The following is an 18,450-nucleotide window of genomic DNA, read 5'->3' as shown; positions in this document are numbered from 1 at the left end:
ATTAACAAATACATACTAAGTTCTCACTGAGTGGTCCAAGTGCCAAGCATTCTGCTATGTATTTTGAAACACAACAGGGAAGTATGATACATGGTCCTTATCCCTCAAGACACTTCCAAAGTAACTGGGAAAAATAAGATACATATGAAGAAAGAAGAATTAAACACTAAGCTAACTTAAATAGAACAGAAAGAAAGGAGGCATATGATATTAGTTTAACCTCACCATTTGCTATGGCTCAGTCTACTTGCATATGTGGCGTGCTAAGTTGCTTCAGTTGTGCCTGTAGACACCCAATATTCTTACCTCCTTCATTAGTAATAGAACACTAATTTTATTTGTGGAGCAATGTACCCAGCTAAGAGATCACACTTTGCAGCCTTCTTTCAATACGTTTCAGTCATGTGACTAGGTGTTTGGAGACTATAAGCAGAAAGGTTGTGAGAGATTTCCTGGAAGGCCGGTTAAAGAAAGCTGACTGCCCTGGAATAGATCCCTTTTTCCTTCCTCCTCTTGCTATCTGGAATGCAGCTCCAGAATGATGGCTGCAGCTCCAGCAGCCACCTCAGACAATGAAAAGTGAAAGTGAAAGTGTCAGTCACTCAGTCCTGTCCAACTCTCTGCAACCCCATGGACTGTAGCCCGCCAGGTTCCTCTGTCCCGGGAATTCTCCAGGCAAGAATATTGGAGTGGATTGTCATGCCCCCCTGCAGGGGATCTTCCCAACCCAGGGATCCAACCTGGGTCTCCCGCATTGCAGGCAGATTCTTTACTGTCTCACCCATCAGGGAAGCCCTGGATGATGTGGTACTCTCAAACTTTATGTAGAAATCATACACCAGAATGATAGAAAAGAGGGATATAGAAAGCCTGGGTGTCAGATGAACACAAAGCTACCATATCAATCCTGGAATACATACCCCTGGACTTCCTTAATATAAGAGAAAAATAAACTTTAACTTTGTTTAACACTGTTATCCTTGGATTTTTGTTTTCATCTTGCAATCCCTAGTTTTAGAAAAGGCACAGGAACCAGAGATCAAATTGCCAACATCCATTGGATCATGGAAAAGCAAGAGAGTTCCAGAAAAACATCTATTTCTGCTTGATTGACTATGCCAAAGCCTTTGACTGTGTGGATCACAATAAACTGTGGAAAATTCTGAGAGAGATGGGAATACCAGACCACCTAATCTGCCTCTTGAGAAATGTGTATGCAGGCCAGGAAGCAACAGTTAGAACTGGACATGGAACAACAGACTGGTTCCAAATAGGAAAAGGAGTACATCAAGGCTGCATATTGTCACCCTGGTTATTTAACTTATATGCAGAGTACATCATGAGAAACGCTGGGCTGGAAGAAGCACAAGCTGCAATCAAGATTGCTGGGAGAAATATCAATAACCTCAGATATGCAGATGACACCACCCTTATGGCAGAAAGTGAAGAGGAACTAAAAAGCCTCTTGATGAAAGTAAAAGAGGAGAATGAAAAAGTTGGCTTAAAGCTCAACATTCAGAAAACAAAGATCATGGCATCCAGTCCCATCACTCCATGGGAAATAGATGGAGAAATAGTGGAAACAGTGTCAGACTTTATTTTTGGGGGCTCCAAAATCACTGCAGATGGTGACTGCAGCCATGAAATTAAAAGAGGCTTACTCCTTGGAAGAAAAGTTATGACCAACCTAGATAGCATATTCAAAAGCAGAGACATTACTTTGCCAACTAAGGTCCGTCTAGTCAAGGCTATGGTTTTTCCTGTGGTCGTGTATGCATGTGAGAGTTGGACTGTGAAGAAGGCTGAGCGCCGAAGAATTGATGCTTTTGAAGTGTGGTGTTGGAGAAGACTCTTGAGAGTCCCTTGGACTGCAAGGAGATCCAACCAGTCCATTCTGAAGGAGATCAGCCCTGGGATTTCTTTGGAAGGAATGATGCTAAAGCTGAAACTCCAGTTTGGCCACCTCATGCGAAGAGCTGACTCATTGGAAAAGACTTTGATGCTGGGAGGGATTGGGGGCAGGAGAAGAAGGGGATGATTGAGGATGAGATGGCTGGACGGCATCACTGACTGACTCGATGAACGCAAGTCTGAGTGAACTCCGGGAGTTGGTGATGGACAGGGAGGCCTGGCGTGCTGCGATTCATGGGGTCGCAAAGAGTCGGACACGACTGAGCGACTGAACTGAACTGAAGCTTTACTAAACATTACCCCATTTTACTGTCACAAAAACACAGTGTGCGTGTGTGTGTGTGTGTGCACGCGTGCACGTGCAAGTGCAAGTGCACGTGTGTATGCACATAATTGTTTAAACTTCATAGCTAAGGAAACTAGCTTAGAAAAGTTAAACTTCTTAAGGTCAAAAAGTTACGTCTAGATCAAGGTTTAAACTCACACTGATTCCAAAGACACTCCACTACACTGTACTTCTTCAAAATATAGTGTAGAATAGAAAAAAAAGAATACATAGGCAGGGGTTGTAAAGAAAGAAATTTAGAAGCTTGGCCTTGAAAACTAGGATTTGAAATGAAGTAAAAACATGGTGGGAGTAGGGGTTTTGGGACACAACTAGAGAAGAACAGAGATATATAAAACAAATTAATGAATATAACAATGCAGAAACAGAGAATAAACTAGCGGCTGTCAGTGGGGAGAGGGAAGGGGGAATGAGGGTTAAGGGATGAAAAAGTACAACCTAATATGTATAAAATAAGTAAGCTACAAGGATATATTGTATAACATAGAAATACAGCCAATATTTTATAATGACTTTAAATGGAGCATAATCTCTACAAATACTGAGTCCCTCTGTTGCACACTTGAAACTAATATAATATTGTAAATCAACCATATTTCAACTGAGGAAAAAAAAAGAGTAGGATAAAAATCTCCATGGCAGGAGTTTACAATGTTTCTGTTAGTGATGGCAGACAGGAAACAGTGCACTGAAGAGAATGTTCTATGGTAATTTATATTGAGAAGGAAAGATAAATAAAGATTCAGTAAGAAAAGTAATCACGTTATGAATGAAAACTCAAAGAGGAAACAATTTGAATTTGGTTTAAAAGTTGGGAAGAAATATTTAGAAAGTTAGGTTTCAAGAAATCAGACGGTTAATGATTGGCAGAATAAAAGAGGAAGAATGAGATTGGAGACATCAGCTGGAAAACTTTGTAAACTTTGTAAACAAGGCACAAGCAAGGAAGTGAGCGGCAGATGGGGGGAGGGGTGGTCAACTCCAAGACGTCACACTGCAGGCAACTGAAGCTGATGGCAAACTGGATTAGAGAATAAAGGAATTGCTAAAATTAGGATTATTTTAAGTTTCCAGCTTCACAGTCCTAAAAGGCAAGTCATATGGCAGAGCAGGAAAACAGGAGGAACCCAAATGCTAATGAGATTCCCTGAGCCACGGTACCTACCGTGAACTTGCCAGGTTTTGGACTTATTTTTACACGAGAAAAACACATCCTGATGGTTTTAATGCCACTCCTAGTCAGGTCTTCTGATGCCACTCCATGTATTCATAACTGATACACTAGCAGTTATATTCAAGATCAGAGACTTCAGCTACAAAGTACATACATACATGTACATGGCTTCGAATCATAAAAACATACGTGCATACACCCACACCATCAAATTTACACCTAACTCAATCACAGCAGTACTGATTAGATGGCGAAATGGCTAACTGCTCCCCTCAAAAATAAAAAGTATTATTTTCAGTTATACTTAGTTACTAGGTCATATAACATATACAAAGCTCAGTTCAGTCGCTCAGTCGTGTCGGACTCTTCACGACCCCATGAATCACAGCATGCCAGGCCTCCCTGTCCATCACCATCTACCAGAGTTCACTCAGACTCACGTCCATCGAGTTGGTGATGCCATCCAGCCATCTCATCCTCTGTTGTCCCCTTCTCCTCCTGCCTCCAATCCCTCCCAGCATCAGAGTCTTTTCCAATGAGTCAACTCTTCGCATAAGGTGGCCAAAGTACTGGAGTTTCAGCTTTAGCATCATTCCTTCCAAAGAACACCCAGGGCTGATCTCCTTCAGAATGGACTGGTTGGATCTCCTTGCAGTCCAAGGGACTCTCAAGAGTCTTCTCCAACACCACACTTCAAAAGCATCAATTCTTCGGTGCTTAACTTTCTTCACAGTCCAACTCTTGCATCCATACATGACTACTGGAAAAACCATAGCCTTGACTAGATGGACTTTTGTGGACAAAGTAATGTCTCTGCTTTTGAATATGCTATCTAGGTTGGTCATAACTTTTCTTCCAAGGAGTAAGACTCTTTTAATTTCATGGCTGCAGTCACCATCTGAAGTGATTTTGAAGCCCCAAAAAAGTCTGACACTGTTTCCACTGTTTCCCTATCTATTTCCCATGAAGTGATGGGACTGGATGCCATGATCTTCATTTTCTGAATGTTGAGCTTTAAGCCAACTTTTTCATTCTCCTCTTTCACTTTCATCAAGAGGCTTTTTAGTTCCTCTTCACTTTCTGCCATAAGGGTGGTGTCATCTGCATATCTGAGGTTATTGATATTTCTCCTGGCAATCTTGATTCCAGCTTGTGCTTCATCCAGCCCAGCGTTTCTCATGATGTACTCTGCATATAAGTTAAATAACTAGGGTGACAATATACAGCCTTGACGTACTCCTTTTCCTATTTGGAACCAAGTCTGTTGTTCCACGTCCAGTTCTAATTGTTGCTTCCTGGCCTGCATACACATTTCTCAAGAGGCAGGTCAGGTGGTCTAGTATTCCCATCTCTTTCAGAATTTTCCACAGTTTATTGTGATCCACACAGTCAGAGGCTTTGGCATAGTCAATCAAGCAGAAATAGATGTTTTTCTGGAACTCTCTTGCTTTTTCCATGATCCAGCGGATGTTGGCAATTTGATCTCTGGTTCTTCTGCCTTTTCTAAAACCAGCTTGAACATCTGGAAGTTCACAGTTCACGTATTGCTGAAGCCTGGCTTGGAGAATTTTGAGCATTACTTTACTAGCATGTGAGATGAGTGCAATTGTGCAGTAGTAGTTATAAAAAACAAAAAAAACTTTTTAGTCCATGAGAAAAGAAACTATAACTTAACAGGTTTATACTACACTAGTAAGAGAACAAGCAGAAACATGTTTGTTGGGTGGTTGGTTTTAAGAGAAATACTGCTAGACTAAAACTGAACGTACAGTTAAGTAATTACTTAGAAGTCATTACTTCTAGAGTTAGTGGTTTAAAACAGTTTTTCCTTTTTTTTTTAAGCTAGGCTTCTCATATATGTAAAGAAAACCACTGAAAATAATTGCTAGATTTTTTTATCATAAATGAAATTAGAACAATGAATCCAAGTACATCTCATATCTATAACAAAATGAAATGTAACAATTGAATCTATAACAGCAAATATGATTTTCTATATACCTATAAAAAAATGTTAGCAAAGAAATAAATAAGAGCTAATTAAATATAATAAAAAACATCCCCAGAATTCAACTAGCCCTCTAATTAAAGCCCTAAACTTTCTGGAATTAAAGGAAAAAACTGCTTCCCAGATCACTGATTAATTCCCCAGGAATTCTATTTATACACCTCTGAAAGAAGGTATGCTGATTTCCCACTAGTTGTCTCCAGATAAAAATATAGGCTTTCTCCCTTGTGAAAAACCCACAATCAAGCCCTTACACACACACAGGTACAAACTTTCAAAAATATTCTGTCCTTTGTGTAATAGCAAAATGCTACTATTCTCCCATCCTCACATATGCATTGATTTTTTTTTTTTTCTGGTGATAATGACCCTGGCTTTCTTCATTGCATCTATCCATTCCCTTCTTGTCCCTGCATGACCAACCATACACTTCTGCAAGGTGACAGGACTGTTTACAAAAGGACTCAAATCTATTGAAAAGAAAGCCACTTTCTTTTCTATGTTAGCTTTGCTGGCAAATGACTCTCATCTTCTCTTGCCATCTTTCTACCAACTGAGCAACCTAAACCACACACACACACACACACACACACACAAAATGTATACACATCTGCATATTTATAAATATCTATATGCAACTAAATCCAAGTGCGTATTTTATTCTCAAACTCATGAATATTCCTACATCATTCACTAAGTCGAAGTGAGGCAGGAGGATGGGAGACAGCCATGCCTTGGGCTTCTAGTATTGACTCAGTCAGGAACTACCCGAGGCAAGTCTCCAGGCCTCCCTTGCTTTTGGTTTATCTTTTTCTTTTTCATAAAATGCAGATGAGGCAGTCATTTCTTGCTTTCAGTTTTAAAACATTTTGGTTACATGAGAAATATGAATGTGAGCAAATCCCCGGATTAAAGAGTCACTTCCTGCTAATGAAGGGAAGGAATGATTAAGAGTACTAGCCACGATAAATAAGCAGTGACAAGTGGTTAAAGACTATAGCAGAGGATGCTAAATTTTGAACAGGTGAAACTGCTTCATTATAACTTCAAAGGTTGACTCCCTATAGTTTGTTAATGAAACATCAAGGAAGCAAATCAACTGAAATGTTAGAACTGCCAGTTCTGAGCAAAAACACCAGCTCAGGTCATCTTTCCCCAGGCTACTCAAAATGTGGTCTATCAAAAACACACAAAAGCAATAAGTAATAAAAATTATTATTAACCATTTTATGCCACAACTCAGAGAAAATGCCTAACAGAGTGTTATCATTTGGGGATTTTTTTTATGCACATAATAATTCTTTGTTTAAACCTGCATTACATTGATGCATGATTTTGATCTGAAGCATAATTTTAAAGGCAGTGTATTCAATCCTGTCAGTATCCCAAACTGTAACTGAGCTCTCACTTTTGGTCATTAAAGCTGTTTCAAGTGTTCGAATATTATAAAAAATGCTGCAACAAATATATACAAAACCTGGGATTTTTAATTCCTCATGATAAACAGGAAGCAGGCTGAGTTACGGGATACACATATTCTTAGAGCTTTTCTGACATACACTGTCAGACTGCCCTTCAAAATGATGGCACCAGTTTTCTCAAGGACTTAAAAATAAATTGCATGAATCATCTGTTCCTATCTTTTAGAGTAAGACAGATGGGGTTTGAATAAGAGATTAAGTTTCTTAGAAAACAGCAGAATTAGGCCAAGCAAATCACACAATTAATTGATAAGTATGGTCTAATCAATAATGGGCTTACAGTCTGTAAATTTTGTTTCTCTGAGGATTCCTGACATTACTGAGTCTTCATCATGCTGATAATTAAAGTCTGTATTCTCTGATTATAAATTATTGGTATTTAGAATCCTGACAAGTTGCCTTTGAATCTTGGAAACAGTCCCTAATGGCCATAAGAGTTAACTGGTTATCTATAAATGAATGATACCTGGGAACAGAAACTTACTTAAGAGAGACCTGAAAAGTCTAATTAAGAAATGTCTCAAACTAAAAACACAAATATTGGTTAAGTCATTTAAAATGCTATCTTAAAAATAAAACAAGCAAGCAAACAGAAACAGATCAAATAAAATGGGGGGAAAGTAAAAGTATTCATCGTTCAGTCATGACCAACTTTTTGTGACCCCAAAGAATGTAGCCTGCCAGGCTCCTCTCTGTCCATGGAGTTCTCCAGGCAAGAATACTGGAGTGAGTAGCCATTCCCTTCTCCAGGGGATCTTCCCGACGCAGGGATCCAACCTGGGTCTCCTGCATTGCAGGCAGATTCTTTCCCATCTGAGCCACCAGGGAAGCCCAAAATGGGGGAAGGAGAGAAAATTAAAGAAAAAAAAAATCCTCAAACAGGTAAAAAGCAGAAAGATCAAAATAAAAGTAGAAATGCGAAGGCATATTCCATAAATTAGAAAAATCTAACTTAATGGGAACATTAACAGAGACAACAGCAAAAGTACAGTCAATGGGAGGTTGCAGGAACTAAGGGAATAAGGAGGCAGAAAAAGTGAATAAATGGTCAAATATCAATTGATGTTACAATACAGTCTTACAGCTAATTTTTGCTACACTATTATTCAGCCGCTTCAACTAAATAGGACATAGCTGTGACTAGAAAGCAAAGGAAAAATGGATTCTCACAATAGCCAAAACTGACGATCATACGACAAAAGTGAGTGCTTCTCTCAATATGAGCAATCGCTTCTTTTGTACTTCAACAGAATACAAGGAAGGCTGGTTATGTCTCCTCCATCGTAGCACATGAAAAGTGGACCAGAAGCAAAGAGAGGCTTGTAGAGACTGGAGCACTGACAATACCATCATGTTTACCAGCACTAAAGGACACAAACATACACCGCCACCACCGATAACCAGAAATTCAAGAGCTGAAAAAGCACAGCAGTCTGAAAAGACGAGAAGGAACAAACCACCCAGGATTTCACCATCAGCCCTAAATGTATCACAGAATGACATCCCTAAGGGATGAAAAGTGTTTAAATTATGATCAGTAAGCTCTGTTTAAAACAGGAGGCACAGACTATACAAAGCAGTTTCCACCCTGGATGATTAAAACAAAAAAGTAGAGATAGGCTAAAATTTCACCAAATGTAAATTATTGATTGAGAACTAAAATTATTGCAGTTCTCTGTTGTAACTATTAGTGAAAAAGTGCAAATTCTAATTCTCTGTGAAGTATGGAAGGGATCCATGTGATAGTGGGGTTTTGTTTTTGTTTTGTTTTAATGTGGCTTTTGAACTTCTTCTGCAGCTGTGCTATGCTGCTCAGCTGTGTTGAACTCTGCGACCTTGTGGATTGTAGCCTGCCAGGCTCTCTGTCCATGGGATTTTTCAGGCAAGTACCTAGCTGCTCGTGAGTGAGTGAGTAAAGCCGCTCAGTCGTGTCCGACTCTTTGCAACCCTATGGACTGTAGCCTACCAGGCTCCTCTGTCCATGGGATTCTCCAGGCAATAGTACTGGAGTGGATTAAAATCTGTATATAAATGTAGCAAATTTAATCACAGATACTTAAAGAATCCGGAATCACCTAGAATGTGCAGTTAATCAATTTCCTATTTTCAACCAGCTTCTCCAGTACTTCTTTATCTGGTATCATCGTCGTTAAAAGGCAGAAAAAAGCCCAACTTTCTTTCTGTCTGTGTTTGAATGAAACATAATTTCATCCATATTGTATTATCTTCCTACGAAAAACCACACTAGAATTTAGAAAAAACTAAGAAATTTCAGCTCCAAAGGGTAATATTTTGAGATCCTGTGTGAAAAAAACTCAGAAGAGTATTTAAATAAAACTATTATTTTTTCCACCAAAACTTCATTTTAAATTGCAGCTGATTTTGAAAAGAGATAACTAGATAACACTGACCAAATGTATTATCTAAGATCTTTCTTTAGGCATCCAAATCTAGATCTAATGAGCCACCTAACTTTCCAACTTTTAACGTCACGGTAACATGTAAGAGAAAGCACAGAAAACAAATGCACCTTTGAAGAGATCTTGCCCCAAAGCTCGTACTTGAATCAGATGACGCCTCCATACCTTTCAATTAAAACAAAAACCCACTGGCCATAGAGGAACATCACCCGAAATCTAGTCCATGAGAAATGCTACGGGACAGATGACCCAGTGTCAACAAACCAATTCACAAGGTATCTCAACACTTCGTGAAAACCCACAGCTTCAATCTCACCTCCCTGAAACCTGCCAGTTTCTTACTCCACAGGTACTTGTTGTAGGGCACCTGGATCACACCGTGTCTCCTGTTACAGGACAAGCAGGGTAGAGTACAACAAAGCAGCTTACAGCAGGCTCTGAATCTACAGCCTGAGTTGAAATCCCAGTTTCACCCCCTCAGTTAACTCAGCTGTGGAACAGAAAATATCATGTGCTGCTCAAAGGCATGTTAAAGACTCAGTAAGAAAATACATGTAAAGCACCCAGCACAATGCTTGGCGTATCTGAGGCAGTTAGGGACTATCTAAAGAGTGAATAAATGAAACGCACAGGCAGAAAAATTGAGTGTGGATTTTACCTTCTTCCACTTCATTTTACCACCTTCTAATAGTATCCACTGAACAGCACAATGCCAAAATTGAAAACAATAGGAAAAACAAGAACGACAGCTGAATAAACAGGCTGTTAATTTCTACATGACTACACTGGACTCCAAGGCACTAAAAAACAGTTTAATCACAAGAAATACCACCTGATAAAGCATGGAGTGATTAAGGGCTAAACTTGACCAAGCCTGGTAAAAGTAATGAAATTTATTTTCTAACTAAAAGTGACCAACATAATTAACTTCAAGCATAATTTTTAATAACATAGAAAACATTTTTAAGCATTTTTAAAGCATCCAGCTTGAAAAAGAATTTTTTTAATGTCAACATCACTGAACCTTTTCAGTTTTCTTGCTTTAAACTGAAAAAAAAAAAAAAAAAAACCAACTAACAATTTAACCAACTTTTCCATCTGACCAGTAGGTGGCATAATTTGAATATTCTGAGCCAGTAGCTGCAAAGAAAGTGATATGGTAGTAAGAAAAAACAAAAACGTTCAATAGATAATCATTCAAAATTCTAAAAACATTCATTTAAAAGTGTTTAAAAGTCCTGAAAATAGAATCTTTCAAATAATATAAAAATACTTACATCTCAATTTGTCCAGCATTTTTCCACCACACATGGTTGCTAACATAGCTTTAACTGAAAATACCGTCAACTTGCCTCGGCCCTCACTGCAAAATAAATTATATTAGAAATAATTGCTATCTGGAATCACAAAAGCAATCAAATGTATCACTAAATATCAAGCAACCAGTAAACTGATTCCTGCACTTATGTTATAATATTACCACATTTAGAAACCTTGTATTCTTGTTTTTCCTTTATAGAATTAAGGCTTCACATATGCTATGAGAAAATTGTTACAACTAGTTCATTTAGAAATGAGTTTAGAAACACCCTGTAAAACAACTTCTGTTGGATTTGTAGGCAAAGGTCAAAGGGACGGAACCTGAAATAAACATCCCGCCACCTTAATCTACTAAATTCACAGCTGAAGTGTTCCAGTATTCAAACCTGAGGCCCCACGTGGTTTGAACAGTGATTCAAAAATGTGTCCTCCCATCAGGATATTATAACAACAGTTTATTTCTTTGTACTAAGGAAAGAGGATACATATTGCTATAAAGATTTTACAGTACATTTATCTCTATTTGTTTTTCTGGAACAGCCTTTACATTACCATGTGTTCATTCTAAGAAGCTCATCTGAGACACTGGTGTCTCGTCTTCTCCTATCACCAATGTGAGAAAAGTGAAGGAGAAGGGACAGTGACATGAACTCTTCTGCAGGAACTAGAAAGATGAAATCTAGAACGTGAGTGATCTACCCTAAGTAAAGCTGTATACCACCTGCACAACCAGGACAATATCAGCAAGGCCCCAACCCCTGTGGCCACTGCTTCAACCATTCAATTTTGCCCTGGTTTCAGAGAAGATGGAAACTTCACTAGCTGGATTTTTAAGTCATATATATAAAATGACAAATATAATGGGCTTTTGCATTAACTTTTTTAAAAGTTTACTGAAGAACAGCATCTTCTTCTTCTTTTTTGGCCACACCATACAACATGTGGGATTTTAGTTCTGCAACGAGGGATCAAACCTATGCTTCCTGCACTGGAGGATGTAGTCTTAGCCACTGGGCCATCAGGGAAGTCCCATTTTTGTGTTAATTTTATGAAGCTTGTGCTTACAAAGTGTCATAGTAACTTAGAGTGAAATACCTTTGCAATAATGAGAACTGTATCATCTTGGTTTTGAAAATTATATGTCCACCTATCATATTTACCAATTCTAATATAGTGTCTCCTATTTTCCAAAACTTTTTGTATACAATAAGATCATACCTGGAAAAAATGTAAAGGGTTGATAAGCCAGAAAATTCTCAGTGAAAATACTGTCAGGACACAAATGCTTGTTACAGTCTGATTTTAACTATTACATCTAATAAGATGAAACAGAAATTCTCTAAAACCAGCTAAAATTAGAATGAAAGTGAAGTCGCTCAGTCGTGTCTGACTCTTAGCAACCCCATGGACCGTAGCCTACCAGGCTCCTCCATCCATGGGATTTTCCAGGCAAGAATTCTAGAGTGGGTTGCTATTTCCTTCTCCAGGGGATCTGCCTGACCCAGGGATTGAACCTGGGTCTCCCACACTGTAGGCAGATGGGTTTTTAAAATATATCGTTCATCAGAACACAGATTCTGGTCCAGGCCTTATACTGTACTTGGCAATATTATCATCTGGAAATAAGGAATACTCCCATGTCAAACATTCATTGCATTATACTAGCAATGTAAGTGGCTAGAATAACATAAACTGGCTTAAAAGTGATAGATTTCTGATAGAGAGCTTCTAGAGTGGACATCTCTTTTGGGTCCCTGACCATCCAAATGCTGAGTCTAGAGCTACATTAACGTACACCCTACCTTATGCAACATGTATACTTCCCACTACCAAAGTACGAGGAAGGTAAGAAAAAACCAAAAATATGTGTTTTCCCATCTTTCTTTGAAGCTAAGACAGGGGCACCTAACACAAGCTCCACTAATAAGATGCATCTGCTCCAGATGTCAAATAGAAAACAACCTGCAGAAGAAAGAACTCCCAAGAATCCACCCAGCGAGGATGGCGACAGGAGGAGCAGTCACACACAGCGGCTGACAGCAGAGAGGGGCTGTCATGGTGGCACCCACAGTCCATCGTCAGTGGTGTCTGGAGCACAAGCAGCAATGTCCACGCCCAGCCTGGTGGCAGAGGTGCTTCCTGAGACCACTTATGTGGTATGATTTTGAGCTCTGTTCCTGGCAGTGTGGTCTTCAAGCCTACTTTCCCAACTTTAGAAAGCTGAGGGCTCGCCCATATCCTTTTAATGAATTAGCCAGAGATGATTCCTACTGCTTACAACTAAGAACTCTGATGAATGCAGCCTCCATCCTGAAGGGGCTCAGAAAGATGACCCAAACAAAACATTCCGGAAGCTCAAAGCGAGAGTAAGCAAGCCTGATGGCCCGCAGAACAAGGATGGAGAGCAAGCGCTTCCCACAGCAAAGTCGAGCTTTGCTGCACAGCTGATGACATTTTTAAGGTAAATGTGCTCAAAAAATTTTTTGCAGACACAGGATGCATGATGTAAGAATACCCAGGAAATTCCATAAGGGAAAGTAAAAATGAATCTCAGAAGAGATTTCCACAGAAATCAGGATTCTGATTACCTCTGGGGGGAGAGAGACGAATTGTAACACAGAAAGGAGAAAAAAGAGGTTCTTTCAGGGTGCTGACAACATCCTATTTCTTGGCCTCCGGAGTGTTTATATGGATATTTGCTCTAGACCAATTCATTAAACTGTACTTTGTTTTAGCTATTTTTCCATAGGTGTTTTCAATTTCTGAATAAAAACTTTTTAAAAATGAATCCTGGGAAACTGAGGGTTACCATTATTGGACAAAACTAATGGTTTAAGGGAGAGAAAGATGAAAAGGAAAAATACAGGCTAAAAAACATTTAAGATATTTAACCTGCAAAGCATAAAATTTTCCATAATGAGAATTTCCATAACAAAATATAAAAAATAGTAAAACCCCCAGGTTCTGGCCCCATCTTCAGATGTCTATTAATAGAAGACTGGCTATTAGGCTACTTAAAAAAGAATGAAAAAACATATGAAAGATAGAGAATTATATCCAAGATAGATTACTAAGTGAAAAAGCAAAGCAAGGCACTGAACAAAATAATTGCTAGAACGAAATCTAGCAATTATGTTAAAAAAGAGAGGGTAGAAACAATATTCTCATATACCTGTATACATATAAACTGTCTGAAAGGATACTGAAAAAATTACAGTTGCATTTAGGGTCAAAAGCAAGCAGCCAAAGGAAAGCAATGAAAGAGTGGGCACTTTTCACTTTATAAATAATTAATGTTTATTCTAGAAGAGGAGGTTCTTAAGCCAATAAACTAAGCTTCCAACAAAGGACACTAGGAAAATAACAGCAAATTAAACCCAACACAAGCAAAAGGAAAAAAATAATGAGTAAGAGCAAAAATCAGTGAAATTGAAAACTGAAAACCAATAAAGAAAATCAATGAAACCAAAAGCTGGTTCTTTGAATAAACCAGTAGCACTGTAAACCTCTAGCCAGACTGACTAAGAAAAAAATAGAGAATACACACATTACAAATATAAAAAATGAAAGAAGGGGTATTAGCAGAGACTCTCTAGCTATTACGGAAATAATAGGGAAATATTACAAAAACGTATGTCCATAAATTCAACAACTTGGATGAACTGGACAATACAAGCTACTCCTTGAAAAATGCAAACTATTAAAGCTTACTCAAGAATAAATAAGTGGCCTGAATAGACCCATATCCATTATAGAAATCAAATCTGTATTTTTAAGCCTTCTAAAAAATAAAGCTCTTTATTCAGAGAGCTGGCAAATTCTAAACATTTAAAGAAGAAATAATTGCATTTCTACTCTCCTCCAGAGAGTAAAAAAGGACAGAACACGTCCCAATTCTTCTATGAGGCCAGCATTCTTCTGATAACAAAAGCACTTAAATACATCACAACAAAAGAAAATAGCAAGTCAGTATCTCTTGTGACGACAGATACAAAACTCTCAACAAAATGTGAGCAAATTTAATGCAGCTAAATAAAAATGAATTAAAAATCACAATCCAGGGGGCTTTATCCCAGTGATATAACACTAGTTTGACATTTGAAAATCAATCAATGTAAAGAGAAAAGCCCTATGATCATCCTAATAGGTACAGATAATAATACTCAACATCCATTCCTGATAAATACGCTAAGAAAACCAGAGGGGAAAAGCACTTCCTCAGTGGACATCTTCAAAAAATAAACACTGCTAGTAACATCATACTTAATGATGAAAGATTAAGTGTTTTTTCCCTCAGATCAAGAACAAGTCAAGGATGACTGCTTTCACTGTTAGAACGCAATACCACATTAGAGAACCTAGCTGCTGCAATAAAGCAAGAAAAAATATAAATGCACATAACTGTATCTTCTCCAGACAATATGACCTTCTGTGTAAAAAATCCCAAAGAACCCACCAAAAAAATGTATAGAACATACCAAAATACTATAATAAAGGACTTTTAGCAAGGTTGCAGTATACAAGGCCAACATAGAAAATTCAAATTTCTATAAATTAGCAAAAGATAATTGGAAATACAATAGCAAGAAAATATGAAAATGCAGATAATGTTTAAAACATGTATGTTCAAGATTTGTATGCTGAAAACTATAAAATATTGATGAAAGAAATAAAAGAAAATGTAAACAGTTACACCACATTCATGAACAAAAGACTCATTGCTTATTTTAAAATGTTAATTCTCCATAAACAGATCAGAATACTATTGTGATTCAATGGAATCCCAAATTCACCATAGGGATATTTTTTTAAAAATCAACAGGCTAATTCTTCATACTTTCTTAGCTTTCTAAACCCATACAAATCCCAATAAGGCATGAGAATAAAGATACTATTCAGATGCCTAAAACCCACCCTGTTCTTGGTACTTTCAAAAGGGTCTCAGGTTTTTTTAATATGCATCCAACCAGTATGGACCTAACAGAAGCAGAAGATATTAAGAAGAGGTGGTAAGAATACACAGAAGAACTGTACAAAAAAGATCTTTCTGCCCCAGATAATCACAATGGTGTGATCACTCACCTACAGCCAGACATTCTGGAATGTGAAGTACGAACAGAGCTAGTGGAGGTGATGGAATTCCAGTTGAGTTATTTCAAATCCTAAAAGATGATGCTGTGAAAGTGTTGAACTCAATATGTCAACAAATTTGGAAAATTCAGCAGTGGCCACAGGACTGGAAAAGGTCAGTTTTCATTCCAATCCCAAAGAAAGGCAATGCCAAAGAATGCTCAAACAATCGCACACACCTCATACACTAGCAAACTAATGCTCAAAACTCTCCAAGCCAGGCTTCAACAGTGTTTGAACCGTGAACTTCCAGATGTTCAAGCTGGATTTAAAAAAGGCAGAGAAACCGAGATCAAAATGCCAACATCCGCTGGATCATCGAAAAAGCAAGAGAGTTCCAGAAAAACATCTATTTCTACTTTATTGACTATGCCAAAGCCTTTGACTGTATGGATCACAACAAACTGTGGAAAATTCTTAAAGAGATGTGAATACTCAACCACCTGACCTGCCTCCTGAGAATGTATGTATGCATGTCAGGAAGCAACAGTTAGAACTGGACATGGAACAACAGACTGGTTCCAAATCGGGAAGGAGTACGTCATGGCTGTATATTGTCACCATGCTTATTTAACTCACATGCAGAGTACACTATGAGAAATGCTGGACTGGATGAAGCACAAACTGTGGAATCAAGATTGCCAGGAGAAATATCAATGACCTCAGATATGCAGATGACACGACACTTACGGCAGAAAGTGAAGAAGAACTAAAGAGCCTTTTGATGAAACTGAAACAGGAGAGTGAAAAATCTGGCTAAAACTCAACATTCAGAAAACTAAGATCATGGCATCTGGTCCCATCAGTTCATGGCAAATAGATGGGGAAACAATGGAAAGACTGAGAGACTTTATTTTGGGGGGCTCCAAAATAACTGTAGATGGTGACTGCAGCCATGAAATTTAAAGGCGCTTGCTCCTTGAAAGGAAAGCTATGACCAACCTAGACAGCATATTAAAAAGCAGAGACATTACATTGCCAACAGAGGTCCATCTAGTCGAAGCTATGGTTTTCCCAGGAGTCATGTATGGATGTGAGAGTTGGACTATAAAGAAAGCTGAGTGCCAAAGAATTGATGCTCTTGAACTGTGGTGATGGAGAAGACTCTTGAAAGTTCCTTGGACTGCAAGGAGATCAAACCAGTCCATCCTAAAGGAAATCAATCCTGAATATTCATTGGAAGGCCTGATGCTGAAGCTGAAACTCCAATACTTTGGCCATCTGATGTGAAGAGCTGACTCATTGGAAAAGACCCTGATGCTGGGAATGACTGAAGGCAGGAAGAGAAGGAAATGACAGAGGATGAGATGGTTGGATGGCATCACTGACCTGATGGGCATGACTTTCAGCAAGCTCTGGGAGTTGGTGATGGACAGGGAGGCCTAGCGTGTTATAGTCCATGGGTTCACAAAGAGTTGGACATGACTGAGCAACTGAACTGAACTGAAAGCTAAGAACTACGAACACAGAGATTGTAATGCAATACAAAGACTCTAGCTTGTAGTTCACAGGCAATGATATATCAGAGGACATAATGAAAGATGAAAGAGAATCAATCATATTGTGTATGAGTAACTCTTTCTGGCTCCAAATCTTGTGTTCTTCCTTTAAAGAAACAAAATATCTATTCCTTGCCACAAAAATGAAAATAATGCCATCTATGCAGACACGAGAGTGTGGGAGAGCCCAGCATACTGACCAGAGACCCAGTCAAATTCAACTCTCAGTGAAGAAAGTACTCATCAGTAAATGCCATAACACAGGTTTTACTTGTTTTCACAATAATTTGCATCCCTTATTCAAATATTCTTTAACTCAACTCTGTTGCAAATAATAGTCCTGGATTCAGAAAGTCTTATATTCAAATACAGAATAGCAGCTATACTTCTCAACTGATCTGTATCCTTTTCCACTCATTGGTTATTACTGGTCTTAACAGCTGACCTCAGATCAAGCAGGCTGTAGATGCATTTACAGAATAGTGCATTCAGTTCAGTTCAGTTGCTCAGTCATGTCCAACTCTTTGTGACCCCATGGACTGCAGGCTCCCTGGTCCATTACCAACTCCGAGTCAGGGATGCCATCCAACCATCTCATCCTCTGTCATGCCCTTCTCCTCCTGCCTTCAATCTTTCCCAGCATCAGGGGCTTTTCTAATAAGTTAGCTATTTGCATCAGGTGGCCAAAGTACTGGAGCTTCAGCTTCAGCACCAGTCGTTTCAATGAATATTCAGGACTGATTTCCTTTAGGATTAACTGGTTTGATCTCCTTGCAGTCCAAGGGACTCTCAAGAGTCTTCTCCACCCCAGTTCAAAATCATCAATTCTTTGGTGCCCAGCTTTCTTCACAGTCCAACTCTCACATCCATACATGACTACTGGAAAACCCATAGCTTTGACTGTATGGACGTTGATCAGCAAAGCAAAGTCTCTGCTTTTTAATATGCTGTAGGTTTATCATAGCTTTAACTCAACTAATTATTATCAGTAATGTGCAGCCCCTTATCTCATCATCTCTCGTATCTACTTTCCAACAAATTTCCTCTTCACAACAGCCACACAGCAATCTCCATACACAATCTCCCACCCAACCAATAAGCGGATCGTCTCCCCTCTCTGACTGCATGCTCTTCTGAGTAGGCAAATGTTATCTGTGCTTA

The 18,450-nt window shown here is 38.6% G+C and overlaps 1 protein-coding gene across 6 annotated transcripts in view; it reads right to left on the bottom strand.

Moving 5' to 3' along the window:
* DTNB (dystrobrevin beta) overlaps positions 1-18,450 on the bottom strand; it is a 239,978-nt gene that overhangs the window by 165,188 nt on the left and 56,340 nt on the right. For all 6 annotated transcript variants that reach the window (XM_018055540.1, XM_018055543.1, XM_018055546.1 and 3 more), the window contains exon 5: positions 10,618-10,703. In XM_018055540.1, the coding sequence (XP_017911029.1) occupies positions 10,618-10,703 (86 nt within the window). The remainder of the gene's footprint in view (positions 1-10,617; positions 10,704-18,450) is intronic.

The sequence above is a fragment of the Capra hircus genome, chromosome 11, assembly GCF_001704415.2.
Source record: "Capra hircus breed San Clemente chromosome 11, ASM170441v1, whole genome shotgun sequence".
NCBI classification, from domain to species: Eukaryota; Metazoa; Chordata; class Mammalia; order Artiodactyla; family Bovidae; genus Capra; species Capra hircus.
This window is presented reverse-complemented; position numbering and strand designations above follow the sequence as displayed.